This window comes from Ciconia boyciana, chromosome 2 (genome assembly GCF_034638445.1).
Source record: "Ciconia boyciana chromosome 2, ASM3463844v1, whole genome shotgun sequence".
In the NCBI taxonomy this organism is placed as follows: Eukaryota; Metazoa; Chordata; class Aves; order Ciconiiformes; family Ciconiidae; genus Ciconia; species Ciconia boyciana.
The window spans coordinates 138,290,522-138,308,138 of record NC_132935.1 but is presented as its reverse complement, the minus strand read 5'-3'; the positions used below and the strand labels follow the sequence as shown (position 1 = coordinate 138,308,138).

The 17,617-nt window shown below is 41.9% G+C and overlaps 1 protein-coding gene across 1 annotated transcript in view; it reads right to left on the bottom strand.

The window, feature by feature from the left end:
* THSD7A (thrombospondin type 1 domain containing 7A) overlaps positions 1-17,617 on the bottom strand; it is a 214,159-nt gene that overhangs the window by 115,956 nt on the left and 80,586 nt on the right. The window contains exon 2 of the mRNA XM_072851481.1: positions 15,021-15,852. Within this exon, the coding sequence (XP_072707582.1) occupies positions 15,021-15,852 (832 nt within the window). The remainder of the gene's footprint in view (positions 1-15,020; positions 15,853-17,617) is intronic.

Below are 17,617 nucleotides of genomic sequence, written 5' to 3'. Positions count from 1 at the left end.
GACAAAACAGCAGCATGAGAATGGCTGAGTGGTTCTAACTAATAATCCATGCAGTCTGACACCTGCCTTGGCAGTAGCAAATGGAGGGCAAAAATGGAAAGACGGCAAGTATTTGGTCACACTTTCCCAACATGCCCTCTGGTTTTCCAGCAAACTGTGGCTGAAAAACTTCCTGAACACAAGTTGTATCTTTGCATTGAAGAGCCCTTTATAGAGTTTTCTTCCATGAACTAGGGTAAATGCATTCTGAACCCAGATAAGATTTTGGCATCTACATCATCTTGGAAACAATGAGTTACACACCTTTTTTACTCACCAATAACTGTAGATAGCTATTTTTGCTTTAAAATAGCTCTGTTAATTTCATTTCCTGTCTTCAGGCCTTGCATAACCACACTCTATTCACTTTCTCTGTAGCATTTGTGAGCTTAGAGACTTCTACAAGCTCTCTCCTCGACTGCCTCTTTGTTAGGTCCAAGAATTCTCTTTCACTTAGTCTCATTTTATTTGAACACAGTTATATCCTGCAATTACGGATCCCTTCTACTGCATGTGCAACTTTGAGATGTAAAACTGGCTTGGATTTGAGGGCAGTTCAAGATTCTTTCTAAGGACAATCCCAAAATATCTGCACATTACTGTATCTGGACAATCTGTAAGTTAATGGAAATATGAGTCCACATATCCAATGTATTAAGGAGACATCACTCTGAATATCAGTTTCGTGCTTTTCCCAATACAGCTGCTCTTCATGTTCAAACGTAACAGAGCTCCAATGTGAGGTTTGCAATTTAAATCTAAAATAAATCTAAAATACAGTGGAGAACATGTCCTTTACAATAAATTAAATTCATTCACCCAGTGCTGATATTTAACAAGAACCACTGTTTACTGTTTTTACCTATAATGTAAAGTAATAGAGCCCAATTGACAAGGTTAATGCAAGTCAAATAGCCCCTTCAATAATTTTTGTCTGCACTATTTTGCCATATTTCCTCTATTCCTTCACTGTTATCAACTTTCAGCTTTGGTTTTCTTTAATGAAATTTTCACAGATATTATTCCTTTTTTTCATTCACTGTATACAGTGATTTCTGATACATTTATTTTTTCTCTAGCTGATTTCCTATTTTATTACATACAGAGATTTCCATTGTTCTGAAATTAATAACATGGCTACAGTTCAGGAGGGAAACTGATGCCAACATAAACTTTTGGCACTCATGGGAAACAAAAGCCATGGGTTAGAGCTGGACTGAAAAAGACTTAAGTGGAATTTTACCTGTAAATTGAAAACTGTGATTTTTCAAGCCTGGATCAGTATTTGATGTCGTAGTGGATTATGTCCACAGCCTCTTTGCTCCTGTGGCTCTAAAGTTCCCTGTAGGTGCACCTACAGGTCTGCCCAGGCTGCTCCAGTCCTGGTACAGCCAACCTACCCTCAACCCTGGTGTGGAAAGCAGACACACCCATATCTTACTATTCTCACAAGAGCTCAGTGCAGCGGGCGTTATTAAGAGACACCCAAGAGACATCTACATTGTCAGACACCACACAAAAAACCTGGGAAGAAATGGTGTTCTTCCTCCCCTTGCCTCTGTCATAGTATATAGTATCACAGGGATTAGATATCACACGCCCTTCGTGATCAGGAAGGGCTGTGGGGCCAGAACCCTCTCTGTCTGCTGAGGAGTTCAAACCCAGCACCTTTGGGGAAGGAACTTTATCATTATTTTTGAAGAAGGCTATGACATTTTCAGTGAAAAATACAAGCTCTGCTTGTATTACAAAGCAAAACCCCAACAACATAATATAATTATGTTTTGAACACCCAAGACTGAATGAATGAATTAAAAACTTGAGAGGAGTGAAGAAGACATAACCAAAAACTAGGTTAACTGCCTGGAAGAAACACATACTGAGTACGATATGAGGAGGTTCAGCAGTTCAGCAGAAAAAGAGAGCTGCTTCTGAAGGTTTCAGATCAAAGCACAATCAACATGCTAAAGAAATCCAGAATCCTTTAACAGGTTTTTAAGTGGCTTCATCTAAATACTAAGGAAGAAAAGCAAAGACTATCTGGCAGATAAAAGAAAACACAACAGGCTCCCTTAAAGCAGAATAATTTACCCATTTCCTGGCCTTGAATGTCCTGTGTACCATCAGGCATCTCCCACAACCAGCTGTATCATCAGGAACCAGGAGAGTCTCTCTTGAATTCTTGCTGATCTCATGAGACATTACATCATTCAATATCATTAGCAAAATGGTTTTCAATCTTTCCCACTGGCCACAAGATTAAAACTATTGACATACGAGCCCATTTGACCAAACAAACTTGTCTGCAGAAAGACTTGGAACAGTAACAAATTGCTTAGAGAACACAGTTCTAGATGTTAGTTTAGCACTTGAAAACCAAAATTATACACACAAACACAAATACACAGAAGCAGGCTTGGAAGGACTGCATTTTTGACTGAAGGGCCAACTAAAACTAGAGGAAGCTTTTGGAAAAGAATCAGAAATTAAATTTGTGATTTAAAAAAAAAAAAACAACAACAAAATTAAAAACCCCACTAAATCAAACCACTAAGCTAGGCAGTATCCTTGCAAGATATCCTACAGCCATGAATGAACATTGATCCAACTCCCAAAGAATCCTTAAAACAATAAAGAAATTAAAGCAGGATTTGAATACAAGCATATTTTACTTTTCTCAGTAGAGAGAATCTCAGTAGATTGCTTAAAGTTTGCTTAAATCTCAGTAGATTGCTAAAAGAAATAAGAGACTATAAGGAACTGTATTGGGTTTGCATGGCAAGGTTTTGGTAGCAGGGGGCTACAGGGGTGGCTTCTGTGAGAAGCTGCTAGAAGCTTCCCCTCTGCCCAATAGAGCCAATGGCAGCTGGCTCCAAGATGGACCTGCCACTGGCCAAGGCCAAGCCCATCAGTGAGGGTGGTAGCACCTCCGTGATAACATATTTAAGAAGGGGGAAAAAAACTGTGCAACTGCAGCTGAAGAGAGGAGTGAGAATATGTGAAAGAAACAACCCTGCAGACATCAAGGTCAGTGAAGAAGGAGGGGCAGGAGGCGCTCCAGGCTCCGGAGCAGAGATTCCCCTGCAGCCTGTGGTGAAGACCATGGTGAGGCAGGCTGTCCCCCTGCAGCCCATGGAGGTTAACGGTGGAGCAGATATCCACCTGCAGCCCTTGGAGGGCCCCACGCCAGAGCAGGTGGCTGCCTGAAGGAGGCTGTGACCCCGTGGGAAGCCCATGCTGGAGCAGGCTCCTGGCAGGACCTGTGAACCCGTGCAGAGAGGAGCCCATGCTGGAGCAGGTTTGCTGGCAGGACTTGTGACCCTGTGTGGGACCCACACTGGAGCAGTCTGTTCCTGAAGGACTGCACCCCGTGGAAGGGACCCACACTGGAGCAGTTTGTGAAGAACTGCAGCCCATGGGAAGGGCCCACGTTGGAGCAGTTCGTGGAGGACTGTCTCCTGTGGGAGGGACCCCACACTGGAGCAGGGGAAGAGTGTGAGGAGACCTCCCCATGAGGAGAAGGGAGTGGCAGAGACAAGGTGTGGTGAACTGACCACGACCCCCATTCCCCGACCCCCTGCGCTGCTGGAGGGGAGGAGGTAGAGACATTGGGAGTGAAGTTGAGCCTGGGAAGAAGGGAGGGGTGGGGGGAAGGTGTTTTAAGATTTGGGTTTATTTCCCATTATCCTACTCTGATTTGATTGTTAATAAATTACACCAGTTTCCCCAAGTCGAGACTGTTTTGCCCATGATGGCAATCAGTGAATGATCTCTCCCTGTTCTTATCTCAGCCCATGAGCCTTTCGTTATATTTTCTCTCCCCTGTCCAGCTAAGGAGGGGGAGTGATAGAGCAGCTTTAGTGGGCACCTGGTGTCCAGCCAAGGTCAACCCACCACAGGAACACTTTCCAAAGATCGCATCTGCTTCTCGTAACTGTAACGTCACAGTGAAGGGGTAAAACATGTACCACACCACTCATTAGCATCGCATCCTAGAAAAGCTCAGGCTTACACTGCTGGGAAATCTGACTGCCCGTGGGCAGTCCCACAGCCTAGATCCTCACACCCTCTAACAGAACTACCTCGCAGAAATAATCTGGTCTGGTCAGAAGGTCAAATCAACCTTTGAAATATATGTACCCACATGTGCAATTCTCTACAGCAACCTTGAATGATCACTCTATTGGTAAGGAGGCCAGAGGAAATCCAGTAATATTCATCCTGAATATTAATCCTTTGTGTTATTTGGGACTAAATCCAGATCTTAATATTGCATGTGTACGGTCTCCTCCTCGCTCTTTATCTGACCACCATAGAACCTTAAAAGATGTGTGCTCTGTATAAGTAATAGGGATTTTGGAGTTAACATACAGAGACAAGAATCAAGCACAATGTCCCAATGTGTTTCAACAAGCTATTTACCTTCTACGCAGTGTTCTCCTCAGAGTTCATACAGCCTGTTGGATACATTAACCTCTAAAGCAAAACAATCAAATGACCTCTATACCATTCTTGGATCAGAGGTATAGCTGGATTTTGAAAGAGACTGTGATAAACTCTTTGGTATAAAGAAAAAAATAGTTTATTTTCTCATAAATAAAATTAATGAAAAAAAAAATTCTGTTTAATGAGCAAGTAGTAGACAGCAGGAATAGTAGAAAGGTAATTTAAATCCAGAGTTTAGATAACCCCCATAAGTTACTCTGAAGATATAAAATGTAATTTGTAAAGTCTAATCATCATTGAGAGTTTCAGTTTATGGTTGGTACACACTTGTTTCTTTAAAGAAGTTAGTGAAAATACAGTGCCTGTATTTTTTCCTACTGGTAAATGTAATGAGTATCCCTCATGACATAGTCCTGATTCATTTTCCCTACAGCTGCACTGTTTAGTATTGGTCATATTGTACATTGTTCTGAGAAACTGTTAGTACCTCACAGTATAATGGGCTGTTATAATCACACAATGAGGCCACTTTTATTCCTTTACAATTCAAGTACTGTCCACCTAAGTGCTTTTCACAAGACTACTTTCTCATGATCGTTTCACAACTTTAATTCTGCCAACAAAGATGCACAGCCAAAAACAGTTTTGAAAAAACCAAAACCACTCAGGCTTTCTACATTACGGGAGAAAAGAAAACAGAGATTACAACTACTATGTCAAGGAAAAATATACCAGCTAATACAGGCAAAGCAACAAGAAGTTCTACTACACCCAAACAAGTGGCAACAACAGCTGCTGCGGAGCTGTTGCAGATACCATGAGCGTTCGAGGAGACAAGAAAGCAAAAGTGTTTACGGAGAGGTACTGTCTTTCACGGTCCAATGGTACAATGACATGTATGCACACGTATTGCCCCAATTTGGCAACAGTCTACATAGATGACTTATTAAAGCTTTTTTGTGGGGATTTCCATTTGTCAGTGGGAATTTCTGTTATGTAGCATTAATCAGCATTTAGTTTGACCCTAACTAACAGTTAGATTCATGGAATTATTGGCAAAGAAAAAATAAACACAATGCCAAACTCTGGGAATAAAAATATGCAATACTGACATTAAAATAAGAAAAAAAAATACTGAAAATTATATTACTAATATTAGTTGTGTTTCAGGTATTCAGCCTGACCTCGGTATCGGGAAAGCTGATGGAGCAGATCACCTTGAGTGCCATCACATGGCATGTAGAGGATAACCAAGGGATCAAGCCCAGCCAGCATGGGTTTAGGAAAGGCAGGTCCTGCTTGACCAACCTGATCTCCTTCTACGACAAGGTGACCCACCTAATGGATGAGGGAAAGGCTGTGGATGTTGTCTATCTAGACTTCAGGAAAGCCTTTGTGTCGTGGTTTAGCCCCAGCCAGCAACTAAGCACCACGCAGCCGCTCGCTCACTCCCCCCTGGTGGGATGGGGGAGAGAATCGGAAGAGCAAAAGTAAGAAAACTCGAGGGTTGAGATAAAGACAGTTTAATAGGGAAAGCAAAAGCCGCGCACACAAGCAAAGCAAAGCAAGGAATTCCTTCACTACTTCCCATGGGCAGGCAGGTGTTCAGCCATCTCCAGGAAAGCAGGGCTCCATCACGCGTAATGGTTACTTGGGAAGACAAACGCCATCACTCCAAATGTCCCCCCTTCCTTCTTCTTCCCCAGCTTTATATACTGAGCATGACGTCATGTGGTATGGAATAGCCCTTTGGTCAGTTTGGATCAACTATCCTGGCTGTGTCCCCTCCCAGCTTCTTCTGCACCTGGCAGAGCATGGGAAGCTGAAAAGTCCTTGGCTAGTGCAGCAACAACTAAAACATCTCTGTATTATCAACGCTGTTTTCAGCACAAATCCAAAACATAGCCCCATACCAGCCACTCTAAAGAAAATTAACTCAATCTCAGCTGAAACCAGGACACTTTGACACAGTTTCCCACAGCTTTTGCCTGGAGAAACTGGCTGCTCATGGCTTGGACGGGTGTACTCTTCGCTGGGTTAAGAAATGGCTGGATGGCCGGGCCCAAAGAGTGGTGGTGAATGCAGTTTACTCCACTTGGCGGCCGGTCACAAGTGGTGTTCCCCAGGGCTCTGTGTTGGGGCCAGTTCTGTTTAATATCTTTATCAATGATCTGGACGAAGGGATCGACTGCACCCTCAGTAAGTTTGCAGACAACACCAAGTAGTGCAGGAGTGTTGATCTGCTTGAGGGGAGGAAGGCTCTACAGAGGAACCTGGACAGGCTGGATCGATGGGCTGGGGCCAATTGTATGAGGTTCAACAAGGCTAAGTGCAAGGTCCTGCACTTGGGCCACAGCAACCCCATGCAACGCTACAGGCTTGGGGAAGAGTGGCTGGAAAGCTGCCAGGCAGGAAAGGACCTGGGGGTGTTGGTTGACAGCCACCTGAATATGAGCCAGCAGTGTGCCCAGGTGGCCAAGAAAGCCAATGGCATCCTGGCTTGTATCAGAAATAGTGTGGCCAGCAGGAGTAGGGAAGTGATCGTGCCCCTGTACTCGACACTGGTGAGGCCACACCTCGAATACTGTGTTCCGTTTTGGGCCCCTCACTACAAGAAAGACATTGAGGTGCTGGAGTGTGTCCAGAGAAGGGCAACGAAGCTGGTGAAGGGTCTGGAGCAGAGTCTTATGAGGAGCGGCTGAGGGAACTGGGGTTGTTTAGCTTGGAGAAAAGGAGGCTGAGGGGAGACCTTATTGCTCTCTACAACTACCTGAAAGGAGGTTGTAGAGAGGTGGGGGTCGGTCTCTTCTCCCAGGTAACAAGCGATAGGATGAGAGGAAATGGCCTCAAGTTGCACCAGGCGAGGTTTAGGTTAGATATTAGGAAAAATTTCTTCACTGAAAGGGTTATCAAGCGTTGGAACGGGCTGCCCAAGGAAGTGGTTGAGTCACCATCCCTGGAGGTATCTAAAAGGCGTTTGGATGAGGTGCTTAGGGACATGGTATAGTGGTGGTCTTGGTAGTGTTAGGTTTACAGTTGGACTCGATGATCTTAAAGGTCTTTTCCAACCTATATGATTCTGTGATTCTGTGATTATTTTAGATTTGTTCCCTGTATTGATGCCTAGCTTTGACAATATCCCTGGTTTCGTTTCAGTTTCCAACATTTGGAAAAAAGTGGTCAATATTAGGAAGTAGGCTGGACATTTTATTTTCCATGGGACCACTGAAAGTTAGGCACTGAAGTACCCAACTCTGCCATTCTGGGGGTCTGCAAGTGAAGCAGAACTCTGTGACTTCCTATCCTGTGCAGTCCCCCACTCCTTGGGGGACAGTATCTCCTAGGAGGATGCTCAGCTCACATGCTGTACCATAACTTTATAAAGCTCATCGAGAAAATGGGGGTATACTCTATGTCCCAGACTACGCTTAGCAGTCACATAACAGAAAAAACAAAATAACTCTAAACAAGTAATATATTCTAGTTTGTTCCTTATGGGACTATTTACAGACTATGATATGATACCAATATAAAGATGTCCAAAACTTAGAAAAATATTGCTTGATTCGTATTTATTTATTTAGGAATATTGAAGTCACATTAGGCACATAAAAATTCTCTGACAACAAGGCAGAAAAGATGCATAAAAGTACAGCGTAGGAGTATCTTTGTTAAAGATCTCAGTGCCTAATTCCATTTACCACTGTGCATCTTAATCTCTTACTAAATTAAGTCTAGGAAATCAACATAGCATTCATTCATAGAATTAATTCATTCATTCATAGGATTTAAGGCCACAAGAGATTATCAGAACATGCAGTTCGACCCTCATTACATTACAAGGTATTATATTTTGCTAAGGAAGACCACTTACATGCATTTGAATAAAAAATATATTCTAGAAAGGCATCCAATCTTGATGCTTTGCACAGAAATATATGTTCTGTATGTCATACATCTAAATGACAGAACAACTGTTCACTATATGAAAAGAGTTAAAATATGGTGTGGAGAAAGAAATGGTTCATTGCTGTTGTTTCAATTATTCAGAACAGTGTGTACGTTTCCATCTTAAATCTAGATTTTGGCATGGTATGTCAAATGTATAGCAATACTGACAAGGCACTGTCAAAACAGCAGCCTCAGTAAGATGATGGAGCAGGTACTTAGAATAGAAAGGAACACCCAGTGAATAATATTATGCATATCCACAGAAACTACTGTCTCCACCAAAATCACACGAAAAAGCTACAGGATGCTTCTGACTTTCAAAAATTCTAAAAGCACAGTGAAAAATGGTAGGAAAGCAATATGCTTGCATCCTGTTTCTCTAATAATATTTTACTTTTTTATTATCCCAATGTATCTGACAATTACCCTGCAGTTTTTAGTCATCAGAAGGTTTTTCTTCCAAGATGACTTTCTTTTTCCCTGTTCTCCATTTGTTAATAGCATGTGCTTTAAGTGATTCCAAGTTAATTTATCAAGATGACTGTATATAGCTCATTATCCAAATATGCGATATTTAGAGGTGTTCTGTTAGTGAACCACTTACAGTTTCTAAACCCTTACAGTGTGGTGAGCTTGGAGGCTTCCTCTACAAAAACAGCTGCAGAGCTGCCTTTCCAGTAACATAAAAAACACCTGTAGACATGCACGCTTCCATCTGGTCCTCAATGAACAAGCTAGAAGTTGCTCATGCTCCTTCGTCTCTCCAACCTGTCCTCTCTGCATTGCTATTCCCTCACCTTCCCACAGCCTGTCTCCTTGAAGCTACTCCACCTTAGCCACTGCCATCTTCGCATACATCCCCCTTTCTGCCTGTTGCCTCATGGAGCAGCTCAGAGAAGTACAGAGAATCTTTTAAGACTTTTTCTAAGAAAGGAATATATTACAGGGCCCAACAAACTGAGCTGCTGTATTATATGTCTGAATCTCTCTTCTATTTGCTGTCTGACAGCATATACCTCAGGGTGACTTGTCTGCTTCTCCAAATCAATGGCATAAAGAAAGCAACAGGCTTATACTGTATTTTTTTTGTCCTCCTCCACACAGTCTATAACTTAAAAGGAGAGAGAGTCCATAAAGCGGATGGAGGCATTTGTTGCATGATTTGGAAGGTGAGCACTTGGATTAGGAGGTTTCAGGACCTGGAAAGGTGAACAAAGTTAAAATGTCATCCTAGAGGAGCAGATTCTCTCTCTTTTTCTGCCAATACATCTCGAGTATCACTTGGCTCACCAGCCAAAATACTCGGTTGGCCATTCTCTAATTTCTCAGTCCCTGGGTATCCAGCTTAAGACTTGTGGCCACTAGTGAATATAGCGGCTGTGCTTTAAGCAGATACAGGTCTATGTGAAGCAAGCTGAAAAATCAGGCATTATATACCTCAAACTGGATGCTCAAAATTAGCAAGACGATTCAATAATTTTGGCCCTACTGTCATCTCTCATGTCTCAACTATAATATCGGAATAAATAAAAGCTTGAACTCTCCCAAACTTGAAAGTTAGTAAAGTGCTGCAATAAGACCATAATGGAAACTTCCAAGAGAGTTTAATTCATTACAAGGTGAGGATATAGTTTGCTAGATATTGCATGACTGCACAGAATCAGTGAGGAGGATGAAAGTAAGTAACAGATAATTACTTTCTGAGGACAGAGGTGAAACAAATGAAACATGATCATACGATCAAATGCATTATTTCCCAACAAAGAAATAAAAGCCCTGAATATATCTAAATTTTACTGTTTCTTGAATTCTCACTTCAAGTTATCAACAGTGTTCAGCTTCACAAACAGGTCTCTGCCACAGAAGTGCTGCCAAGGTGTCATGGTTTAACCCCAGCTGGCAACTAAGCACCACACTGCCGCTCGCTCACCCTCCCCCCCACCTCTGGCGGGATGGGGCAGAGAATCGGGGGGGGGGGGGGGGGGGGGGGTCAAAAAACAAAAAAACAAACAAAAAACCCAACCATGGGTTGAGATAAAGACAGCTTAATAGGACAGCAAAGGAAAAGAAAATAATAATAATGATAATGATAAAAGAATATACAAAACAAGTGATGCACAATGCAATTGCTCACCACCCACCGACCGATGCCCAGCCTGTCCCCGAGCAGCGATCGCTGCCCCCTGGCCAACTCCCCCAGTTTCTATACTGAGCATGACGCCATATGGTATGGAATAGCCCTTTGGCCAGTTGCGGTCAGCTGTCCTGGCTGTGCCCCCTCCCAGCTTCTTGTGCACCTCCTTGCGGGCAGAGCATGGGAAGCTGAAAAGTCCTTGACCAGTGTAAGCACTGCTTAGCAACAACTAAAACATCAGTGTGTTCTGACATTATTCTCATGCTAAATCCAAAACACAGCACTATACCAGCTACTAGGAAGAAAATTAACTCTATCCCAGCCGAAACCAGGACACCAGGGAATATTAACCAGTTCTGGGAACCACAGCAAAAGAGCTGGTGGGGACAGTTTCCTACTTGGTCTCCTGGATTTCTCCACCCATTCAGACATGGGTGTTTTGGTCCCAGCTTAAGGAAGATAAATAAGCCATATCCAAATGATGGAGAAAAAGAAAGGAAATAGTGTAGAAATTCCTGGGATTTTTTTTTTTTTAAATAGGCACTTATATCCTTGCAGAACTGCTTTAACTCCAGCTCCATGTGCAGGCATTTGAGCTCAATGATTCTGAGCAGTTGCAGGCTGTCCCCATGCCTGCAGACTGACTGCTACAGGGGAACTTTATGCACTTTGTCAGTGACTTTCAAAATCTTCGCTGAAATGCAAAAACATACCGGGCCAAGAAGATACTCTTCTTCTGTTCCATGTTCTTACAGTTATATATATCTGTGCTCATAACCTGCTCCAGTCCTTCCAAATATCAAATTCTTTCCCCAATCCAGTGGGTTCTCAATAAAGCATCTCAGTAAAATGGTTGTATGAATTAAACACTGCTAAAACAAAATACGTTTCTTAGACTTGTACAAAACCAGCCAAAACATTTTTGCTAAACTTTCCCCCAAAAGTCTGCTCAGGAAGACAATTATGAGGAAATGTTTGAGACCCAATGGTAACAATTTGGCAGAAATAGAAGAAAGCAAAACCAGAGTATATATTACAATAGAAAATGATAGGCTTAACATGAGGCACAATCATTGCAACCTATAATAGTGCAAACAGATTTGTAATTCAAAATGAACTTTTACACACGTTTTATGTTTCTCTACCTTGACAGTTTGTTGTCTAACGGCTCTCTGTGAGACCTCTGCTTTCACCAAAACTCTACTTTCACCAAAAAAAAAAAGAGGAAACATTTCAGAGCATCAGTATTGTCCTCTACAATAACAGCAACATTGTTCAGGTTTTGTTAGCTATCCAGAATGGTCATTTTACAAGTCAGCTTTAAGTACTGAATTCTTTCTTCTCCAACAATTCTATTTTTAAAATATTTTCAGTGCACCAGAATTTCAGACTAAGGGAAACATAAAGCAAATATAGGTCATGTAACATGTACATTATTGCAGAATGAGCAATACAAAATCCAATATTTCATCCTTCACAGGAGACTCCGTATTGTTCACTCGGCAATAAAGTGTATAAATTACACTTTGATTTTCTTGTTTCACTTCTCTTTACCATGCCTGGTGTGCTGATGTGTCAAGAGAATTTGCCTTTTTGAAGTTTTGCTGACAGCGTTACAGAACCATTTTCTTTGGAGCACCCTTCTGAAACTTGTTTTTTTAAACCCTTTTTATACTATACCAATTTTGCTACCTCTGCAAAAAATATTACTCGCCTGAGGGTTTTTCTTCTTCTTTCAGTCATGCTGCCAGGGGGCTGATTGTTTCTGATTGCTGAAGTCAAAACTCCCTGAAAATGGACTATTCAAGCTGAAGAGCATTTCACATGAGCACGGCAGGTTTTCCAGTCACCTTACTTGTCTATATTATTTAGTAACACAGTTACTATGTGATGGAGATTATAAAATCATTTCAGCTGGCTGCATTGACAACCTGGGCAGAAAAATAATTCTATTGCTTGAGATTATGGAATGCCAATCATAGAATAAAGCATTTGACCACTTAGTGAAGAGTGCAACGTAAATGAAACAAATGGATATATAGATGACATACATAGATAGGTCTCTGAAGCCAATGGATCAGTGCCAGAATTTCTCACGTGAGTCATTTAACCAAATTTTCTTGTTTTCACTATGCAACTGGAAAAAAAGATTCTATGTTAAACTTGATAGGAAGACTATTAGAAATCCTTTGTGCATTTACACCATAAAATTATATCTATTAGACATCAAAATGTCCACTGCATCATTTGTATCATTTTCTTTCCTGTGAAGAATTGCTCCTACATTGTATTATCTATTGTTTCACTGCCTCAGGCAAGAGGGTTTCATCCATTTCCCTGCTACAGCCTGAAATGTGCATATATGGTATAATACACTGAGGTACCTGAAATTAAGACAGCATTACTGATCTGAGTGAATTCAAGAGCGAGTGTAAAGATGATGAGTAGTGTATGCCATTGACTTCCAATTATACTTTTACTTTCTTTTACCACTTATCAGAGCCTCAGCACACGAATGATCCCCCCCCCCCTTTTTTTTTAATACAGTAGTTCTGAATTATTTGTTCAACCTAACAAAAACTTGGGGACTTTCAAACAGAGCAGCTGACTGCTATCTGCTAGCAACTGATATGTTTGATAAATTATTCCCTATGTTTAAAGGGTAATGATGTTCCTGGGCTAGGCACAGTGTGGGCTGCATGATGTGAGGCTGGAAAAGGAAGGGGTAAAGGCAACCTCTCCTGTACCAGCACTGAGCCAGTGCTGCAGCCAAGACCTGGGACTGCCTGAGCAAGCTGATTTTGAGATTCCTTGTGCAGACATTCATCCAAGTGTGGGTCAAAATCTGAAAGAACTGTAGAAAACCAGAGCTAGAGGAGGCTGCAAAAAAATATGCAGTTGGCCCCTCTTCCTTAACCAAGGGTTACTGGAGGCGTATCATTACTGACACATGCATTTCTAGCCTATTCTTATAAACCTTTGAAGATGGAGGTGCCACGCATTCCCCAGGCAATCTTTTCCAGAGCTTCACTATTCCCAGTATTGCGAAGTCTAACCTCATTCAGCACTGCTGTGATTAGCCCATCATTGTTTTTCCTATACATCCATAATACATAGAGAACAGCTCGTTCCATTCTTCCTGGTGAGGTTTTTACATACTCACAGACACTTCACATTTTAGCTCATATGTCCCTCCTTCCAACTAAACAATCCAAAACTTTCAGTTCTTCCCTTAAGCCAGGGACCTCTCATCATTTTCCTCTTTTACTGCTGGATCCTCTCTTGAAAGGAAATACACTCGAAAAATGTTTACTACACTTGAAAAACTATAATATATGGTTTCTGATACAAAAGGTTGAAGCGATTACAAGTTCCATGATAGAATGTTTAATTGGCACAACAAAAACTCCAAAGTAAAATACCATGAAAAAAGTTCGTAAACACTAACCTAGCAGCAATGTATGTCAGCCTCATTCAGCAAGATATCTTAGTCATTTCACAGTTGAAGTAAAATTGATTAATCATGTATTGAACTAGAGGGAAGGAAATAGAAAGAATCACATCAAAGACAGAAAAAGGTAGACTAGACTGAAAGAAGACTTTTTAGCGGGACAAAAACATTCAGGGGGATGGGAAGGAAAAAATGAGCTAGCAAGAGAACGCCAGGTAAAACAAACAAGTAGAAGGTAATACAGTTGCAGAAAAGTACACAGAAGCCTATGGAAAGAGTTATCAAAACACCTGTGACTGCCAAAACTCCTGAAAAGTAAAATAATAAATAAATAAATAAAAATATCAGAAAAAAACAGACAGACAGCATAAAGGTGCAGATGAGAAAGAAAAAGAGGAAGCACATAGAAGAAACAAAGAGGTTTCACATTCTCCCTTTCAGGAATTTTGCCATAAGAATCAAGAAGGACAAACAGTATCTCATGCTCTTCTATTTCAAAACAAAAGGTACTGGAAAGAATAGATACTGCCTTCTCCTGCAGCATCTTTCTCTCTGTTTTCTACTTTTGCTGTGAGTGAGACTCAGCCCAGTTTCCTGTTAGTCTTTGTGACCAGAACCTTAAAAGCAGTAACATCACCTCTTCCAAACGTGCATGACTTGTTGGAGAGCAAAAACCTCCCTGAACCCACAGAAACAGAGCAGATATTTGACAAGTATCTTCAAGCTTTTGGGGGAAATCTATTGAGACAAACAGAACCTAGGGAGTTAGTATAGCTTAACAGTGCACATTTATGTGATGCTTAGTATGATCACCAGCACAGTGTGCATGTTTCATATCATAGAAACATCTTGAGCTTGATGAGGGATGTTCATACTGGAAATAGCGTGTGCCCCATATTGAGATTCAGGATCGTGTAAAATAATACCAGCGTGCACTTATGCATGCTTTACTTTAAACAGAGAAAAATAAAGATGTGCAAATTAATAAATAGTGATTACCTCAGAGCAGCAGTTTTCCCATTTCTGTGAGTACATGTGACCTGCCTGGTTTGGTACCCAATTTGTATGTCCCAATATTTGTTCTCCTGTCTATTCTGTCTGTTTCGATTCCTCTTCTTCTTAATTAACTCACGAGCCTCGGGATCCCGAACTGCCTTTTCTCTGTCCTTTTCCTTGTCTTTGTTCTTCCCTCGTTTCCTTGCTTGCCTTATTTGTCTCGAATGGGGCACTGAGCATGAGCTCCAGGGTCCCACGTTTAGGCTATACAGGCTTTCTTCAGCAGTGCACGGGCTGGACTGACAGATCTGAAACTCGGTGAGGTTAGGACAAGCAGACCCACCGAACTGCGGTGGAGCCACAACGTGCCGAGTTCGATGCTGAAGCCCATTGCCGCAGGTCTTGGAGCACTCTGACCAGGGGGCAAATTCAGCCACGATGCAGTCCTGCCGGCACGGGATGAGGCACGCCTGCTCCTGGCGGGGCTTCGGCTCAAAGTACTCGCAGATGACATCCTCAGCCGGCACCCCATTGGACTTCTGGATACAGGTGATGTCCCTTGTCTGGATCCCTTCCTCCCCTCTGAGGCACTCCAGGGGCTTCTCGTGGCTCCGGGAGAGGACGGGCCGGCACTGGTTCCAGCTGCCAATCTGCCAGTCATACAGCTCCTTATGCCAGTCGCAGACCCGAAAACAGCTCTGCTGGTTGTCCGGCCGCTCCGGCTGCTTGCAGTTCGTGGGCAGTGTGGTCCAGCCCTCCACGTGGGCACACCACACCGCTCGCGTCTGGATGCCACCCGGACCACATTCATCTCCCATGCATCTCCCCCATGGACCTGGAAAACAAGAGAAGATGCTAACATTGCACACACAATTGTTTTTCTGCCATGGTGCAAAACCAAGCTCACAGAACCAGTTTTGCATTTCCTATATCTCTAAGAATTTCATTCTTGGGGAAACTCGAACTTGGAAAACACAAAACAAATAGAGGATTATTCTTTGTCTCCTATTTTTATGATTACAGATGCATTTCACTTTTTATCCTAGACAAATTGAATATTTAATTTCAAGAACATACACAGGAATTGTGTATGTGCAAGGAGGTTGTAGGGAGGTGGGGGTCGGTCTCTTCTCCCAAGTAACAAGTGATAGGACGAGAGGAAATGGCCTCAAGTTGCACCAGGGGAGGTTTAGACTGGATATTAGGAAATTTTACTTCACTGAAAGGGTTATCAAGCATTGGAAGAGGCTGCCCAGGGAAGTGGTCGAGTCACCATCCCTGGAAGTATTTAAAAGACGTTTGGATGAGGTGCTTAGGGACATGGTGTAGTGGTGGTCCTGGTAGTGTTAGGTCTACAGTTGGACTCAATGATCTTAAAGGTCTTTTCCAACCTATATGATTCTGTGATTCTGTGAATTAATCACATTAGAGAACTAAGAACTGAGCAATCACAAAGCCATCACGTAGTTGATGTTTTGACTAGCAAGATAGGAGCCAAAGTCCTCCCCTCCAAGGCATGAATCTAATCTTCTCTCTCACCTGCATGAATACCCTTTCCTAGACTGTTTTGGTTTTTGCTTCGCATTTCTACTGCACTACTCTTTATACCCTGATGCCAACCAATATCACATTCTCTTCCTTCCATATTATGTTACATAATGAGAACAACAACATAATACGTTTTGGAAAATAGAGGTAATTTCAGGTAGGCCACTTCTGTTCTTTCCTTTACTATAACTAAAATAAAAATTAAAAGCCAGTTAAGGAGTGTTTGTTCCACACAATCTGTGAAATGATTACACAGAATAAGTTCTTGAAAACAGAGACATACCAGCTGGTTACTCTCCAAAGAACAAAAGCCATTGCTTTTTTAAAATCTCTAAGGTCTATGGTAAATACTTGACGTATTGTTATAATTAGTGTCAACAAAACCAATAAAAACCTATATCCTTGAAAGCTGATACGATTGCTTGTTCCATTATTAAAACTGTGATATTCACCCAGTTCAACTCACAAAATCCACAAATCAGAGGGTAAAAAACCCTCTGTTTTTCAGGTTTTTTTACGACCTCCCCTCATACACACCATGCACTGACTTACTATGAAAGAGGAAAAGAACAAGCAGTTCGAAAAAAACCTGTAACCATTTCCCAAATAAAAGATGTCTATCTGCAGACAGTTGGTCACACAGAAGACATTTTCTCTGACTGCAGAGTGCTCATGTTCCATGAAGAAACTGGGGCCAGGCCAAGCAATCCTCCTTCATCTGAATGACCCCAGTAACAAGACTATTTGTGTGAGTAAAGTTGTGAGAGATGCTGGGCTGAGCCTTTGCCATTTCCAAAGCAGGTTAACAGAATATTTCTGGTACTGCACAAGTGTAAGTTAAACAAACTATAGCAGGTACAAATTATTTACCACACCTTCTTATTGAATGACTGGAAGGAATATGAAGCCACATCTTATTACTGATTCCCATGAACTTTAAAACTCTCATTGACTTCAACACAACTTTCAGCTGTTCATCCAACATTAGCCTCAGTAGCAGTTTGGGAAAGGGCTGATGATAGGCTATACACTTAGCCTCTGCTCCTCATTGC